Source organism: Melopsittacus undulatus, chromosome 1 (assembly GCF_012275295.1).
Source record: "Melopsittacus undulatus isolate bMelUnd1 chromosome 1, bMelUnd1.mat.Z, whole genome shotgun sequence".
NCBI lineage: Eukaryota > Metazoa > Chordata > Aves > Psittaciformes > Psittaculidae > Melopsittacus > Melopsittacus undulatus.
This window is the reverse complement of record NC_047527.1, coordinates 62,385,797-62,405,196: the sequence shown is the minus strand read 5'-3', so window position 1 is coordinate 62,405,196 and position 19,400 is coordinate 62,385,797. Positions and strand designations below refer to the sequence as shown.

The 19,400-nt window shown below is 36.4% G+C and overlaps 1 protein-coding gene across 1 annotated transcript in view; it reads right to left on the bottom strand.

Annotated features, from left to right (window-relative positions):
• The window catches only part of INVS (inversin), an 83,908-nt gene that overhangs the window by 11,994 nt on the left and 52,514 nt on the right, over window positions 1-19,400 (bottom strand). The window contains exons 9-13 of the mRNA XM_005153424.4: window positions 15,973-16,128; window positions 14,177-14,406; window positions 12,471-12,577; window positions 8,865-9,077; window positions 2,355-2,656 (exon numbers count right to left, since the gene is read on the bottom strand). Of these exons, the coding sequence (XP_005153481.3) occupies window positions 2,355-2,656; window positions 8,865-9,077; window positions 12,471-12,577; window positions 14,177-14,406; window positions 15,973-16,128 (1,008 nt within the window). The remainder of the gene's footprint in view (window positions 1-2,354; window positions 2,657-8,864; window positions 9,078-12,470; window positions 12,578-14,176; window positions 14,407-15,972; window positions 16,129-19,400) is intronic.

Genomic DNA, 19,400 nt, shown 5'->3' with positions numbered 1-19,400 from the left:
GGGACAGGGAAAAAAACCCCAATCTATTATTTTAATCTATTATTAATGTAATTATTTTTTATTATATATTTTGATCTATTGTTTTAACTGCTCAGAATGGAGAAGGAAATTCACTCTCTTCTGCATTACACCTGGGGAACAGACAATTTAAAAACAACGTGCCTTCTGATGTCAAGATTTCCAAGGGCATAATCCTACTCCTAGAGAAGCTAAATCAGAAGTTGCCAGTGCCATCAATAAAATGGGCATAGGGCTGACAGTCAGCTCAAACATATGAAGTTTACAGCACTGTTGTTTTCTCAACAAGGAAAAAGGACACAGCTTTAAAAGAAAAGCCTTGTCATTCTGAATTCACCAACACCCACTACCTGGTTTGCATGTGCATCATGTCGAAAGCTTTTTTTACTTCAACCATAAGACACTGAAGTAGTATGTGCAAAACTTCTGAACCTGAACAACTGTGTAACTGGATAATGGGAAAAGCCCATAATTTAAGTGTTCTAGCTCATCTTTTAAGGTTGATAGAAACTTTCTTAGATAGAAAGACCAAGCAACAGCAAGTACAGAGCACAAAAAAAAGAACTTATCTGTTTGTACTACAGCTAAGGAAAATGAGATAACATAAATAGGAAAGAGGATTTCTCTGTGAAGAACAGATCAGAAAACCCCACCAATTAAAACATAGTTTCCACAGCCCACAGGATTTAAATTTATATTTAATTCCAATAAAATGTCCAATGAAATCCACTAAATTCTTGGTCATAAGAGGACTGATTAAAACACTTAATGAGAACTGATTAAAGAACTTCATGATTTGATCCTTGCCGCATCAGCTTTCTTGGCAACATTTCAATAATAAAAAGAGAATGCATGCCTAAAAATGGCATAGCATTTTATTTCAAACACAGGCTTCAAGAGGGGCCTTTCTTTATAATCTGAAAGTAAACTGGTCTTGTAGGAGAAGCAGACATGTATTTTCAGAAGACTGAGTAAAGAGTTTTGCTGTCACGTCCAACATGGTGAAGAAAGATAGTAAATAACAGAAAGAATTTTCTACTTAAAATTCTACTGTTTGCAGAAATTATATTCTGCTTTTAAAGAGATATTGAAAATAAAAAAAATCTCCAGGCAATAGCCTATATGTTTTTAAAATTTTACTTGTAGAACAATCACCATGGAAAAATCATTCTGGCATAGTTACGTCAGGAAATCTCCATCTTCCAGGAAGCCCTCAATCAAAAGTCCAAACTAGATGCTGGTGGCATTTGCTGCTGGTTTGAATTCCCTAGGTTACTGTAAAGGGTAGTGTACTCAACTGAACATAAAAGCAGTTTTCCAAATACAAGTATCAATAATAGAATCCTTCATAGAAAATTTGGCAAATTCTGTCCTGATCTCTGTGGTCAGTTTGACTTTATAGCCCCTGTTTCCCATGTACTACCTACTACCTACGTCCTCAGGTCATTCTCTCTGCAAAACTACTGTATTTGGTCCAGAACCAGTGGGAGTCTCACTGATGCAATGCAGTTTCCATTGTTATAATCAATGGAAGATTCTGGCTAAGAATGGATACTGGAGTCAATAAAAGAAAAGGCTGACTGTTCCTCTTTTATAGTCTCTTTGTACTTCTCCTTCTTTTCTTCCTGCCCTTCACTGTTGTAAACCTCCCCACATCTCTCTTTCCTGTTTCCCTTTTTTTCCATACTTATAAATTTTTCCTCATTATGTTCACCATCTCACAAAACTAATAAGAAATGATGATAAATTGATGATGCATTTAAAGACAGAATAGAAGAGCAGGGCATCTTTAACACTCTGCTTCATAGTACAAGTTCTAAAACCAGTCTCACTTCTCAAAAAATATCCTAGAGTGTTCTCAACAAGAAGACTTCAGAGACAAATCATAGGAGAACCCTGACATGGAGAATGAAGCAGACTGAACAGCTCCCTCTGTACGCTAGAGATGTCACTTAGAACAATTTTATCCTCATTTCAACCTCATTTAAAAACAAGAATTGCCATTTTTCCATTAGCACTCTTCAAGTATCCCATAGATATGCCAAATATCTTTAATCTCATTTTCTCCTAACAATGCAACTAATAGAACAACTCCCAACAGCCTGTTCTCACATATTTTAGGTATTTAAAAGACATTGTATATACTGGCATTTCTGACTACTTAAGATGACAAAATACACACAGTAAAAAGAATCTGTATCTAACTCTTATCATATATGAATTGCTTAAATGATGAAAGAATAACAAATCCTAGAAAGATGAAACAAGTTCTATACATAAAACACCCCACACATGGACAGGAAGGATAATCAGGACAATTTAAAAAGCTTACAAACCTTTCCGGATTTTATGACCTTCACTCTGAGGCTCGGCTGACAGGCAACTCTCCTTTGGTGCTCCTTTGCTGTGACAAGCTTTAGGTGAACCTCTGCTGTTCTTCTCTAGTTGAATTTGTGAACCACTGAGGGACAGAGATCTCTTACTCTGCTTATCAATGGGTTTGTTAGGTAACTGTGAGTTGCTGGTAGTCTTCTCTTGATTTACAGCATTCTGTTGTACTCGAAGCCTGTTTTCTTCCATATTCTGCATCCCATTCTGTAGCTTGGCCTCTTTTCGTTTACTTTCCTCTTCACGTTTCCTATAATGACAGTCAATATCATAAGAATTCCAAAGACAAAATCTTGGGAGCATGTATCTAACTGGAATACATTGCTTTCTAGAAACTTGACATTGCCACAACAAAACCCTGAGGATAACACTTTTTTTGTGAGAAAGGGACACCTATTGTATTGAAGTGTCTTAACTTGACCTGAAATAACAACTGACTTGCAGCTACAGCCTAATGAAGCTTAAGTCCTTATTAGGTGGCTACCCGTTCAGTTTGCAGTGGTTTAAGCTGATTTTACAGCACTCTCTTATTGAAAACAATGAAATTTAGGTTTTTTTATAAATATATAAAAGCTAAAAGCAGGATTTTGAAAACGTGACAGAAGACAAGCAATATGATACTAATAACTATGTTTTTCATTAGTAATGAACAATGCTTTCATATAAGTAGTTGTGCAATGCACTGCATGTGAAAACTAGAAAACCAGTAAAAGACATCCTCTCTTTGAAAATTATTTTTCATACTCACCTGTGTCATAATTAATTCAGATAATTATAAACCAATTTCAAACTAGCTATGGTACTAACTTGCTCCTATGTATTTATCATTGGCAGACAACTGAATGCACATAAACAGATTATACATTATACAATGATAAATACTGAAAATATGAGATGTGAATTAAAAACTTGTGTGCCTGTAGTATGCCATTACAATTATGATATTTGGTTTTCAAAATGAAAGAAGTCATGCATCCCTTAAATAGTGTAGATAAAAAGGAGAATTTTGCACAAGGTTAGGAAAGGCGCATCTCTTGAATAAAGTTTTGCAGCCTATTTTTAAATACAATGAGATATCATTGCACTGTAGCTTCTAAATTCTTCTCCTACAAAGCAGAATAAACCCAATGGCACATAGCAAACATTACCTACCTACCTACCAGTGAACTTGGTTTTGCAAATTAAGCACTGGTTGTAAGATGAAGTGACATTTTTCCTGTTGGAATGGACAGGTGATAAATGTCGTATCATGTTGCTGCCTGGTATTTTAACTTGCTTCCAATGCTACAACATAGTTTGCAGACTGTTGACACATTAGCTCACAGCACAGCATATGACAGGTTAGTTATGCAGCATGCCATCCTCAGTTCCTGTGAGTTGTATCAATGCCAGTATATGTCATTTCAGTGTGAGCTGCCAGAGAGAAGCCTTAACTTTATCTGTCAGTACTATCTTATGAAGTACGCTCTGCAGAAGCAGCTGATTGAACTTTGCACCTGAAAAGCTGTTAATTGATCTAAAAAATACACTCCCAGCAACCTGAGGTTCAGTTTTCCCTCTGGCATGGAAAAACATGGCTAGTTTCAAATAATGTCAGCATTCTACAACTGGACTACATGGGGATGTCTGGATTGTATACAGTATGGATCTCACTGCTATTACTCTGCCATTTGAGCTCATGAATCAGATCTTACTGTTCACAGAATAGTCCTTTCCTTCAAGAATCAAGTAGCCTATTACCAGTATTCTCCATTAGGGTATTTAAAAGGAAAGTGTGAGACGCACTGTGTGATACACAATCAGGCCAGAGTGACCTGACTCTTTGGATGAGCAGATTAACTCAAAACAGTAACTTCAGTGACACACCGATTATAAAGTTATTGAAATGACACAGGACCAGAAATTCACAAGAAGGAAAAGGGGATTTTTCTTAAAAAAAGGTCTTGCTTGTGTGCTGTTTTTTCAGATTAAACTGAAGAAATAATAAATGGAAGGGATTTCAAAGCTCCCTATTCATAGCCTATCATGCTAATTGTCACACAACAGCTTAGTGAATTAACAGATTTCTGAATACTTACAAACCTCCCCTTGTGTTTTTTCTTTATTTACTCAGAAATTCAGTTTCTGTCACAATGAAAGACATCTTTCAAATGAAAACTTCCAAGTTTTGCTGTTGTCTGACTTGAGAGACTAGGTTTCACGGAGAAGTAAAGGAGGAGACAAATTCCAGGTTTAAGGGCTCTCATTTGTTTTTGGGAGGTTCTAGCTATACAACAGGATCCAAATCTGGGCTCTCAAGTTAGACAACTACGGCATGATAGTGATAACAGAGCTGGCAGCCCAACATTTTCCACTATAATTGCAACAGGATTTTGTTCTGAATGGTCATAAATTTGTATTTCATTACAAAAGTGAGAGAATGGAAACTGAACCTTTAGCAGATGGAAAGGAACAGTTTTAGCCTCACGCATTTGTGAAGACACAGAGATGCTCTGAATTTTGATCCTGCTAAAATGAAGCCAACCTCCTCTATTCTGTTAAGAACACTGTGCTTTCTGTATCTATGTACTCTGTTTTAAATTTAGAACATCTCCGTGTGCCTGGAGAGCATTTTTGAAGTTGTCCTTGCAAGGAACAGTTACTTCAAAAATCATAACTGAAAATAGATCTCCAGGTATGACCCTACTACTGCTGAAGCTTTATCTGGACCAAGAGGAGTTATATTTCATGCTGTATAAACAGCTGCCTTCTGCTAAACAATTTAGCATGATGCTTGTTTTCAGAAGTGTAACACTTTTGAATCACGACATGTTCAGCTTCTGATCTACTACAGTCTTTAACAGATAGCTCTTACTAAAAATGCTAAGAGACAGTTTCCGACCAGTATTCCCATGTTGATTGATTTTCCCAAATGTGTAGAGCACTCCATTGTCCTCACCTAGCTACCTGGTTTTTCCTCAATCATTTCCATATGTATTTTAACACCATTCATATTTCTAATTTAGTCTTCAGTATGCTTACAGTCTTCTGCATTTTGATGTTTTCCACCTTAAGGGACTGAAGCATCTTTCATATGAGACGAGGCTGAGAAAGCTGGGACTATTCAGCTTGGATAAGAGAAGGCTCTGGCGGGAATCTCATCTATGTCTATAAATATCTGATGGGAGGGAACAAAGAACATGGAGCCAGACTGTTCTCAGTATCACCCACAGCAGGCAGTAAGCATAAATTAAAACTCATTAAATTCTACCTGAACACAAGAAAACATATTTTTTACTGTGAGGGTAGTCAAAACACTGGAACAGGTTGCCCACAGAGGCTGTGGAGTCTCCATTTGCATAGACACTCAAAACATGACTGGACATGGTCCTGGGCAAGCTGCTTTAGCTGGCCCTTGATTCTCCAATCCCACCAGTCCTCCTAAAGTTGTTAAGGGTAACCATTTTAAGATTATATCACCTAATTTTCTAAACAACTCAGGATGAGCTTTATCAGGCTAAGCTGATCTGAAAGCACCTCACTCATCCACTAATCTCTAAACTGTTGTTTTGGTATTTTATCCTGCATTGCTGCCATTTGTTACTTGTGTGAGTCCACTTGCTAATCGGCATCATTTGATAATTAATGAAGGCTGAAACAAAAAAGCCATAGAACACTTCAGACTTCTTAGTATCAGTCATGGAGCAACTCTTTCTTTGTTCTTCCTTTTACAAGACGTGTATTTTGACCCTTTTTGAAGTTGTGTGCAACATTTGCTTTCCTCCAGTCATTGGGGACCCCTCCCTGGCCTCTGTGACCTTTCAAAGATGTTGGAAAGTGGCCTTTTAAGGACATCCGTTAGTTCTCTCAGCACCATTGGATGCAATTCATCTGGTTCCATGGACTTGTCTGGGCTGAGTTCTCTCAAGGGATCCCTGACTTAATCCTGATTTACAGCTGACAGCTCTTCTCCTTGAACCACTTCCCTAAGCATAGAGACCTAGGAGACATTCTTGGTGAAGACTGAGAAAAAGAAAGCATTGAGTATTTCTGCCATGCTTGTCAGTTGTCACTAAGTCACTTGCACCATTCAAGCAACAGGTCCACATTTTCTTTGCTCACCCTTTTAAAATTAATGTAGGGGCAGAAGCTCACCTTGTTACCTGTGATATCCCTTCAAAGTCTCAACTCCATTTGAGTTTTGACTTTTCTGACACCATCCCTACATGCCCAAGCAATGTTTTCACATTCTTCCTTTGCAACCCATCCCTGCTTTCACCTTCTGTGTACTGCCCTTTTGCATTTGAGCTCTATCATGGCTTCCCTGCTTACCTAAATTGGTCTCCTGATATGTTTGCTCAATGACATAATAGTGTGCATGCTATTTTGCCCTGAATCAATCTTCATTTTAGAAATTACCATTTCTTTGACATAAGTTCATTTAACACTGGTGAATATGTTTGTCTAGAAATATTTCACAGGCATTTAATACAGTCAATGTAACTTTACCAGAAAATAATACACGTATGTGATGTTGGTTGACTTTTTGTTAAGGAAAAAAGCCCAACAGATTAAACCCATGTAGACTTAGAAATGATTTATATTAGGTGAGTCTCTCTAACATATTACAAAGCAAGTTTTAAATACATGCACTGAAATAGTGTGTGTGTGTGTCTCAATCTAGGAGTTCACCAGCATTCTGGATTCCCACATATCATCTACTTTTATCTGGAGAGCAGATTTTTAAACATCAGTAGGGATATTAGGTTTTTGTATGTAGCAACACCCTGGCCAATTTTAGCTGTGGAATGCACAGATGGGTACGCAGAATGATGACAACATAATGTCCCTTCAGTTTATTACAGATCATAAAACTGCAATTAAATAAAATTTGTTATGTGACAACTTGATTTGCTTGTACACTCCAATTGTATTTTAATTCTATTTTTATGGTAGTTGGTACACAACTTTGTTTCTATTGTTTTCAAGCAAATCAACAACAGCTTAGTAAGTTTCAGAAAGTACATCAGGAACTCACAGAGCAAAAAATTGTAAAACACCCCCAAATTTCCATTAGGCAATCCTTTTTTGTTTTACCTTCTAAATGGGTAGCACAGATTCTTTTAAAAATTACTGTCATCATAAAGAATAAAGCTACCTCATTCGTGAACACACAGCAAGAAGAAGAGTTTTCCAGACTAAAAAGAAATACATAAGATATTGGGGATATTTTCAAAGCAGCTTCTCCATGCATGAGTTTGACTTCTACTGACTTCAGCAAAAAAGGCAAATAGTAGAAGGGCTGCAAGTTACAACTTTAGCATACAAACACTCTGCAAGCGATTAGTCTGATGAGATTTCTAGCTTTGGTTCTTTCTGAGCATTAAAAACTACTGAACAGTACAGCAGTAGCACTCAAAGCCAATGAAGGTCAAACTGGCCAGTTAGGCAGAATATCAAAATACAAAAATTTAAATAGAGCACAGTGCAGCTGACTTTGTCTATGATACACAGATGCAACAAAAATATCTCTAGGTGCAATGATTATATTGTGTGCTTACTCATTTGACCTCTCTACAGAAATAATACTACAAAATCATGCAGAAATATTTTCAGATTGTTATGTTTTTTTTATACTGGAATCAGATCTCATCATGAGAAGCCAGGTGCTAATTTTTTCTTCTTCATATAATATTCTTGAATGATAAAACCAAAGCAATTGAAGTATTTTGATGATCATTTATGTTCCTTCTGATGTTAGAATTTCACCACTTTACTACCATCACCTCATATAAGCAGGGTAGAAACTCAGTCAGAACCTACACTCTCACAAGTAACTATTTCAATTGTATATGTTAGTTATCTAGAATCTAATATAACGATTTCATGGTAACTCTCTAATCCAAGAGCAGAAATTGTAAGTGCAGGGAATGATACTGCCAAAACAGAAGTTGCAAATAAAATACAGGAGTTCAGTTTGCTAGCAAAACACAACCTCTCATGTGAAACAGTAAGTTAAGCCTTATGAAACTGGGCTTTTCTTGCTTGTTTCTTTTTTTTTTTCTTCATGTAATTATTAATTTCTTTTCAAAATTGATATAAAAGACTTCCTAGGTCAATAATTATTTCCATTACCTTAGAATGATAAATGTTTTCCAAGCCTTTTTATCACCATACAAAATATCAAGCAAAGATCTGTGGATGCTAACTTGCTACTTTCTCAGCTTTTGATATTTTGCCCTGTTCTTCTATACAATATAAAGCTTGTTATTTAATCTGGGATTACCTGGAAAATAATTTCCATCTACAGGTGTATGGAATAAGAATCCATTATATGTCATCTGTCATCTACAGCTTCATAGATTTCACTCAAAGGAATAAGAGCTGATGATGAGTAACAGACAAAATCATACACTGATACACACAAACGCATTCACAAATATCTATTTGCTGGAGTAGATTTTAAGTCTCAGACTTACTTGGCAGCAGCATCTTTTCTCAGCTGTTCATGTTTCATTAGAAGATTCTTCCTCTCTTGAAAAGCCTTTCTAACTTTGTATCCTTTGTAGACAGCTTGAATTTTGAAAGCAGCTATGTCCTGTATGGCAGCTATAGACAGAGCCCCATGTTCTAACATGAACTGAATCACTTCATGGTGTTCACCAAGCAAGGCATAATCAAGTGGAGTATATCTAAAAACCAAGCAAAACAAGACAAACCCACAACTGTTATTATTGAACTAGCATTCTAACCATAATGTGCATTTACTTAATCCTCATTTCATAATAAGAGACCTTCTAGTATGAAGACAGATTAAACAATGGTTTTTGAATCTGTCTTCATTTGTTTAACACAGGCTGTTTTACCAAATTTTTAATACTTTTTTCCTGTGTTACTCATTCTACACACTGTGACTATGTTTAAGGCTTAATTTAGTCTCCTAATATAAAAAGTGGGGAGGGGAGGAGGTAGACTACATGCTGTGTTGGACCAAAATCCTCCAAAGCCCAACATATAGCATTAACTGCTTTAGGCAAGCAGTCTTACAAAGGTGTTTTTGAGGTTCTCATACAGAAATATAATCTAAACAAAATGCAAGTTAAAACATTTTTGCGTTACTCCTATATGAATTTCAGTTCTAGAGATTTACTGTCAAATCTGGCTTAGCTTCTATAAGAATGACTGCGGACAGTATGACTGACCTAGCAGAATGACCACTAGGAAGACTTAAGTCTGTTTTCAAATGGATACAGGTGCTAAAAATATTAAATACTTTGTTTTTTAATAGTGTCAAAGATGCCTAACCCCTTTTAAAAATAATTCCCAAATTTCCCATTGTCACCACAGGAAAAAAAATTTACATACCTCCCTCACCAACACTGAAACATTAGGCAAAGACATTTAGTGACTGAAAATTATCAGTCACAAACCATAATTGAGACCAAATAATACAAGACTATCAAATAGCAAGTGTCAATGCATGTGACTGTGAAAATTAGGGCTCCTTTTGATGGTAACTTGCTAGGACGAAATGCTGGTAAGCAAAGAAAACCAGACAGAAAGCAGAATTGGACTTGCCACGCAGCAATGATTTGATGGAAGGATTAACGGTATCTGAACTAAAGTGTCTGCAGGAATAAAGGCAATGACATAACATGAAGATTTGTATGTCAAGGTGTGCTGCTGATAGCATTTAAAGAGATACAGATTTTTGATAACTGAAGAATGGGAGCTTCAGAAGGGACCTCCTTGCAGAAAACCACATTTTAAAATTATAACCAGTTTTGAATATTTTAATTAAAGACACAAAAGATACTAAAATAAACTTTACCCACATGCTACTAAACATGTGTGTGCCAAGACAATGTATTATATTATGGATCCCAGTCACAGAATCATAGAACAGTTAGGGCTGGAAAGGACCTTAAGATCATCTAGTTCCAACCCCCCTCTCATGGACAGGGACTCCTCACACTAGACCATGTCACCCAAGATTGTCCAGCCTGGCCTTGAACACTGCCAGGTATGGAGCATTTATCACTTATAAAGACTGTATTTTTAAATGTAGATTCTCTAATCCCATTGTAGCTATCTCTGAAATTAAAAAATAAATCAAATCTGAATACGGGTTTGTATGACTGGACACCTCACAAGGCTGCTCACATGTGCTCCTTACAACCAGCCATCGCTCTGCTGCCTCAGCTCAAAGCCTGTTATGAATTTTCTTTTCCACTGGTTATCTCTAAAGCAGCTTTTTAATCAAGCTTGGCTGACAGGAAAACATGCAAAGAAGACATCAGCCAACAGCTATTATTTACGTAATTTAGCACATAGTTGGTCAAAGCAGCAGCTAGCCTGTCATGCGCCCTGGATGTCAAGCTGGATTATGAAATAAATTTGCCAAGAACAACAAACCTACCACTACAGACTGGCACTTGATCGCGTATCTGCAAGCAAGTGGGCAGCTTAAAACCCTAGATGTAATCTCAGCTCCATCTTTTCCGAAAACTATTTAGTTTTAACTACTATGTTGCAATTTTGAACTGCTGGCTCATGTTGCACTCTAAGAAAGTGAAGAAGGGAAGCTTTTTTCTACAGGTATATTTGAAAAACTTCACTATCTGGTAAAACTGTTACTGATTAAAAACCAATTTCATTAAATTACAGATGAACCACATCTATGAGGTCATTTTTACTCTCTCTTACAACACTCATCTTGATTTTTCAATTTTCCAAGCTTCCGATCTCTTAAAAATAAAACAAGAATTTGTAGATGCTTATTAAAAGTCAACTGTTCATTTCTTACATACAACATATATATATATATTATATTTAGAGACTCTTTCATCTAGAAATATTTGGGATCTGTTTTGTTCTGCACGTGGAATAGAGCTTAAGGACTGACATTTGGAATACTGCTAGTTATATCTTGAATGATGTAAGTTTATACATAAAAACATATATTAATGCCAGAAGGGAAACAAAAAGAGATACTAACTGAATGACTATAGTAAAACCACAGCTAAGGTCTTTTCCTGACATTTGAACACCATTAGAATATTTCTACAAAGTGAGGAAAACAGCAGTCTCCTTTCTGGCAAAATAGTGGCCCTTAATTATGTAAAGTAATTTAATTACAACTGTTTATTTAATTTTCTATCAAAAATAACTAAGGAGACCATTGGAACTGCATAATCAGAAACTACTTATACTTTTATTTAAGTTTCTCAATTAAAAAAATAAGATTAGAAAAGGAAGAGAGATCTCAGTGGTTTAGAGTAGAGAATTAAAGAGAAATGGTGGGGGAAGAAAGGAATTAAAACTGGGATAAGTATGGAAGACTCAAATTTAGCACTAAAATGTAAGGGTTTAAAGTCCTTAAGTTATTTAAAATGTTGAAATGTTCACATTTATCTGGCATACTGATCATAATTTCGTTTATAATTATGAGGGGGTCATCTACTCTAAAGAAGGCATTATACATTTCTGCTAATAGTAATTATCTTCACGGTCAGGTGACTAATTCGAACTCCACAACCAAAATCACTTTTAAAAAACTATTATTTATACGTCAATGAAAGACAAAGGAAAGAGATGCAAATGTACTCTCTCTTTATGATTATAGGACTTTTTTTTTCTAAACTAGGCCTTCAGCATACAGTTCACCACCAGGTAATCTGTAATCACAATTTTAAAACATAACATTTCTCATGTTTTCTTTCTCCTCACTATATTCCTACCAAACAGGAAATTTCCAGTCTACTCCAACACCAGCAGAAAAGCCTTATCCATCTTTTGTCTGCACATATCCACTGTCAACTTTATATATATTCAAAAGACTAGAGTGAGTAAATACTTGTAGAAATCTCTCTAAATTCAAGGTTCGAAAGTGTACACAATTGAAGTTGAAATGTCTTACGTAAAGAAGAGGTTTTCACATTAGAAAAGCTGCTTACAATGAAGACTGCAGCACTCCTTTTAGACACAAGATTGCGATTCTCTGGTAATATTTGCACACTTAACATTTAAACCAGTATGCAGCGCTTTAACTAAATTACAAAATAATGCAATCAGACAAGCAATACCTCTCCTCACTGTTCTCCATATGATTAGGGAAAGCATCAAAACCAAGCAGCAACTTTATAGCATCAAGGTAGCCATTGTTACAGAGCCAGTGCAAAGCAGTTCTTCCCTGTAAACAATAGAACAGAACAAAAATAAATGTTGTCCCCAAACTGTATCATGCCACAATAGAAGTTGTAAATCATACTGTAATTCAATGCTTTTCTGGACACGAAGGACAAAGTGATTCTCCTAAATAAACTTTCCTGTTAAAATAAAAGAATACAACACTTAAAAATTAAGTAATCTTTCTTTAAAAAAAACAAGATTACAACACTCGTGCTCTTCCGCATAAAGCAGCTGAAAAACCGGATTAGGAGACTAGCTTTAGAGTGAGTTTCTTTGCAGCTATGCCACCCAGGTCTGAAGCAGCTCTCATCAACTCTCGTAGTTCAGACTGTTTTCTAAGCTGCTCCAAAGTACTGTGACAATATTGAAAGAATTACTACAAAATTCAAAATCAGATGAAGCTTAAGGAGAAAAAGGCTCCAGCTGTGCTTTCAAAAAGAGCTTGATTTCACAAGTCTAGTTTCTCTCACATGAAGCAAGTCCAACTCTCAAGCTGTACTTGATAAGTCAGGTCATATATAACCAGTCTTGGGACTGGGATCACAGAACCACAATATGACTACCTCAAGTTCTGTTAATATCAACAAAACATAGATATTTCACTTTACTTTCAGGCCATTATCTCCTGTCTGCATCTTGCTTTTCTGAACTCCAAATGCAGGATATAAGGCATGGTACCGCAGAAGAACATGAAGACATTCTGATTTCAGTGCTAGCAAGCTGCCCCTTGAGCCCCAAGGGCTGAAGAGCATGCTGCTGTGCCTCTATGAAAGAGGTGGAGCTGATGTGCTTATCTGTACCCAAGTTGATACCACACACAGCTGGCAGCAAAATCTCTCCAGCACGCTCTGTAGACTTCCTAATAAAAAAAAACCTTCTCTGTTACCTGGAATTATCCATGCCTTACAATGAATAGCTATAGAAAAGTTTAACAAATTGGGTGAAATTATTTTGACTGATATAGTTCTACCGACTTCTGAGAAATGATGTCATATAACAAAGAAATCTGTTACATGTTGCACAATTATTCTGGTTCTGAATTTCACTTACTGCTTGAATAATGGCACAAAAGAGCACATACGCTAATCAGCATTCTTTTTTTTTCTTGGAAGAGTGATACCTCTGTGGATACTTATGTGGATAAGTAATGGAAGCACGTCTTGTGCAATTTTACTGGTAATATCTTACTTTTTTTATCTCTATGCTGAAGAAACACATTGAAGGGTATGAAATCAGCTGTTAATAAAGAACAATAGAGATTAAGAAATCAAATGATTGATTCCTCATAAGCTCACATTTTTATAAGAAAAAGTCAAAAGTGAGATGGAAAAATATGAAGCTTCAATTCCTGCTGCATATTAAAATCCTTCTTCTCATTCAAGATTTTAGAAGTGAAGCCATATTACATCATTATTACATCATTATATTGACGTAAATTACATCAGGATGTATTTCCTTTTGTATGTATTTCCTTTTATGACAAACAGCAGCAAAGATGCTTCTATGTCCCAGAAAAGAGAATTACCTTAAGGAAAAGCAAAACGTTTTTATTTATGATTATCCTAAAGTTAATTAAACAGCTTAGTAAATAACAACATACCTCTTTATCCTGAATGTTTGGATCTGCATTGTTTTCCAGCAGGACAACCATGCAGTTAATGTAGCCTCCGTAAGCAGCACACTGCAGAGGTGTTCTACCTGCATAATCCTGCACGTTAGGGTTGATCTTATTTTCTATCAAGATTTGGCACACATCAGCATTTCCTCCCAGGGCTGCCCAGTGAAGGGGTGAATGGCCATCTTGGTCAACCAAATCTACTCTTGCTCCTCCTGTAACAACAAATACATTTTTGAACATAAAAAGAAAATACTTCTGAATGCAAAGAAAATAAGTAAGTTATGTTCAACTACACTTATCTGGTTAACTGTCAATTCAGAGAAAGATTTCTGAAAGTAACTTTATCTTTGTTACTCAAATCTTAAAACTTAAATCAAAATTAAACATAGTTTCAGTGAGGGTCAGGTGTCGAACTTCCTTACAAGCTTCTGAGTATCATCTCAGATGCTTTAGAATCTTCAGATTTGTCAAATGCCCTTGAAAAAACTAGCCTATATTCATTTTCAATGAAACTATTATCTATAAAAACACTTTTGAAGATTAGACTTCAGATGAAAAATTTTAAATCTGTATAACAGACAAAATAAAGTGTAAGAATGGCTTTTGAAAAAGCTTGATTTTTTAAAATTCAAGCATGCCAAGACTCTTATAATTAATTTCTTTACATAGACTTGCAAGATGAAAAAACTCCATACAAAACAGAATTCCACTAATAAAAAAACTTGAATCAACCAGCAACAACTGTCTGTATCATAAAATATTTAATTAAACGTAACTCAGATTCTGATAACCAAACTTCTTGCATCTACATAAGCTAAATGGCATGAGGGGTGGGAGGAAGAGCTCAACAAGGGGTTAAAATATGCTCAGGGATGCTTTTCAGTAAGAAAGGTTGGTGGACGGAAAACTTGTACCTTCTTATTAGACTGGATACTTCAACTGTCCCTAAATGGGATAATATCTGATGGAGGAGGAAGACTGCTTCCAGCTACTCAGAACATTTCTGTGAAGCTAAAATGACATTTTGCATCTAAGATACCCCTGTTCTTTCACTGTACTTCTTACACTCCAGCAGAGTTCCTACAATTATCTCAAACTGACTACATTGTCAAATCTTCTTTTTGCCTACAAACAAAATATCAGCTATAAAAAGCAAGCAGAGGAAAATATTAATTCTAAAATAATATAATTGAGTTGGAAGAGCCCTTTTAAGGTCATCTAGTCCAACCCCCTGCAATGGGTAGGGACATCTGCAACTACATTAGGTAGTTCAACTAGAGCTGTCCAGCCTGACCCTGAATGTTTCCAGGGAATGACTAAGGTTTTCTGATGGCTACCTTCATTAAAAAAAATAAAGATTCCTTTAAATAGTCAAAAAGTCTTCAAATAAGCTTAAAAATGCTTTCTCATGAAACAGAAGAAAGCTTAGTTTGGTTTTGTTTACTGAAGAGAAAAAAAAAAAGGACAGAAAAACAACGACTTGCTAGGGAAAGAGGCAGTCTGAGACATTAGAATGTACTTGAAAAGGCTGGAACAGAAAAGAGCTGTGAAAAGAACTATCCCAACTTTGAGTTTTATATTTTAACACTTCAAGCCTTTTTGCATAACATCATTATAATCTTTTACAGCGTTGTTCCATAAAAGGTACTTAGAGACAAAACCTGCTTTAGGGAAGTAATTTTCTACCCCCATCTCTTGCTTAGCTACAGTTTATTTCCCAGTCCCACAGAAAGTAGCACCAGAACCCTGAACACATTTGTAAATTCCTAACAGCTGACCTCTAATGAGTGTTTGTATCACTTCTTTGTGTCCCATCTCACAGGCTCGGAAAAGCGGAGTGTGTTTCATGACATCCAAAGCATCCACCTGTGCATTATGTTCCAACAGCAATTTCACTGTGCTGACATGGCCAGAAAGGGCAGCAGCATGTAAGGCTGAAAGAGTAAAGTAGTAGGAAAAACAAGTCACAATGCCGTGAGCTTTGGATATTCACAACTAAACAGTCAAAATGAATTTCAAGCATTTTGGTAGAAAAAGTGCTTTGCAACCACAAGAAAGTGAAGAATCATAACAAGAGATCACTAACCATATTTTCTTGCCATATAAGCAATAAGCAGAACTGCCAGCCCTGAAACATGTGTCTAACTTACATGAATATGCATTTTAACTTTAAAATCACCAAGACTGGGTTACAAAGAGAATTTGTGGAAGGTTAGCAGCTTCTGATTAAGAGAACATAACATGACCTACTTTTATCTCTCTTTTGTGGCATCTCTTACATCACCCTGATGAAGATGAAACTTCCCATTGCCAGTGAAATGAAGTTTTCATTATTTCTTCAATGATCTCCTAAAAATACCTTTTTTATTTCTCTCAAATAAGCAAAGCTGTCTCAGTTGAAGCTAACTCAGCTGTTCTTGCCCCCCCCATTTTTCTGTTTTCAGAATTAAAGAAAATTTTACACAAAATTATGTAGCAAGACCATCACATCTCACACAGTATCTGCAGCTCCCTGTTTTCTTCAGGAAAAAGAAACAGATGATAGAAAATCAGATACTACATTTTGTCTCATCCCTACAATGAATCCTGTTTGTATAAAAACTATGCAAGCTGATTCTGCAGACTCCTACTCTTCCATAGTTTTCTTTGCCCTCTCATAACTTTATCTCTGAGGTCTAAAGTATCTAAAATAGCTTTGTGTTATTTGTTGGTTTGGACTCAGTCACTTACAGACTTCACTGAGTCCAAACCAACAAATAACACAAAGCTATTTTAGATACTTTAGACCTTGGAGGTAAAGATGTGGTGTCCTACAAGTGAAGTTGCTATTGCATCACACAACATCTGTCAGTTAGAGTTGAGGAATATGTTGAAATGTCAGCCTGACCAGTACATGGTTCTTTCCTGAGGAAAGGAGGATTACACACACTAGTGAGATTTCAGACCCATGGAGAACACGTATATTGGTGATTTCACTTACAACTTGATTTCAAAATCCTTTGGATTATTTCATGTAGTCCGCAATTGAATCAGATAATCTACATTTTCATACTGCCTTACACATAGAATATTTCACAAATGACAAAAAATAATTCAGAATGAAAATACAGAACAGTGCAATTCATATATGTGTACTTAGTAAAGTGAATCCAAATTTCTCCATGAAATTTCACAAATATCAATCTTTGCTGAGAATTCAGCCTGCTTAAGCAAGCAAAATGGGAGGCTATAAACAGTACTTACATGCCCCTACTTGTTTAATGTTAAAATAGGCAGGGTCAGAATCCAGCAGAGGCATTATACAGAAAGGCACACCATGAAGGCCAATGCTAGAAGGAATTGCTTCTTGAACCATGGCCAGAATAGCAAAACAGTCAGGCTTTTTGTATTTGTCAGCTAATGGTATCAGCCTCACACAGCTTCTAAAACAGTAACCGAGCATAAGCTGTTACACAGGCACTACTAAAATGCACAGGTTGTTCACACTGTCCATGAATCAAATCCAGCTGAAGTGTGCTGCCTTAAAACACACATTCTCAAAATTAGTGATAGTAACTGGAATTGTGATCCAGACAAATGAGGCACTTCCTACAAGAACTGGGGTCACAGCCAGAGATGTGTGGAGAAGTGCTGCCTTAATAATTGAAATCATGCCTTTAAGATGACACTGATGTTTAACTGTTATATAACCAGCTAAAAAGCATATGGGCACTTATTACACTAATGAAAAATATCTGTAAGCAGCAAGATCTGCAGTAGTGATGCAAGTGGGTGGCTATCAGTAGAAATTTGACAAGAATGAGATTCCCTGCTGTGCCGTACATTTGGATGTGCTTGGTTTTCACGGTCTGACCTCACAGTAAACTCTAGGTTCTGTTTTTCGCACTGCATTTTTTATGAAACCGAAGGCAGTAAACCACTCCATCAGATGACACATGGGGTGTGTATAACAATGCAATAGAAAAAGAGCTGCTGTGTCAGCTTGGACGATTCTTCCCCCCATCACTCATTCTGACGCAGGCATCTTGTTTCGCACTTTGTGCTCAGTATTTTCTTGTAAGCCAAATTTTCTGTGATGGAGTCACGGTGACTGAAGAGATTCTTCAGCCAGCTGGTCACAATAGGCCCTTTGTTCAGCCGACAGACAGAGCCCTCTCCATTGTACGCAGTGACGGCAGAACTATAAAGCTGCCCCTGTAATGCTCCTGCAGCGCTGATCTCCGAGAAGAAGAAAATTCCTTTCCCTTGGTGTCATTCTCCTGCACAATACAGAGAGTCTCCATGTTCTAGCAGAGCTGAATGGAGAGCTTGCTCTTTTTAAGTAAATGCAAAAGGCTGTGTTAACGCAACATTATAACTGAGCTTAACTGAGTTGGCACACAAAAGTCAGAAAAACGCAACCTTAACTCTCCGCAGCAACTGTATCCCAGGCAGGGTGGCATCTGTGCTATTTTCTATTAACGCATAGTTTCCCATTGGAATACAACACTTTTTCCCTCACCAAAACTTGGAAATGATTGAGAATGTTTGGAAAAAAAAAAAAAACAAAACAACCCAGGTCTGAAATCAGAGAGTGATTAACTGGTGGGCTTCCTTTCAAGTTTTACAGCTCACTATAATAAAGCCCATGCTACTGCACATGCTTGCACAATGGTAAAGTTCAGATTGCTCGACAGCAGGTGATGAAAAGCGTAGGTCCCCACTTAAAGACTATTAGTGTGTTCTATACCAGAGCAGTTTTAAGTAATGAAAAATCCATTCATTTCCTTGGATTAAAAGCCCTACAACAAAATCAAGATTAAAAGGTGATTAGACATCACTACTATGAAAGGTTTAAGACTGAAAGATAATAAATTCAACCACCTGAATTATTCAAGCATGAAATCTACACCTGAGTAATTTCAGAAACACAGTATGTGATACTGTCTGCAAAGAAGAAAACCTTTTGCAAGGAGGTTTTGCAGTGACTACAGCATTACTGGGCCTTAAGTTCTGAAAACAACACTGTGAGGTATTTAAAAGGGAACTGATAAAAGACTAAGACTAAAACTGAAGAGTATGTAGTCTGTAAAACCATCAGACATGAAGACTGAGATTTTATTTGTTCCACTTTTTCAACCTCAATAATTACAAACTATCATAACTTGGAAAAACTGGTACATTTGCGTTAATTTGTAATGAAAGCAAGACTTTAGATAGTTAAATA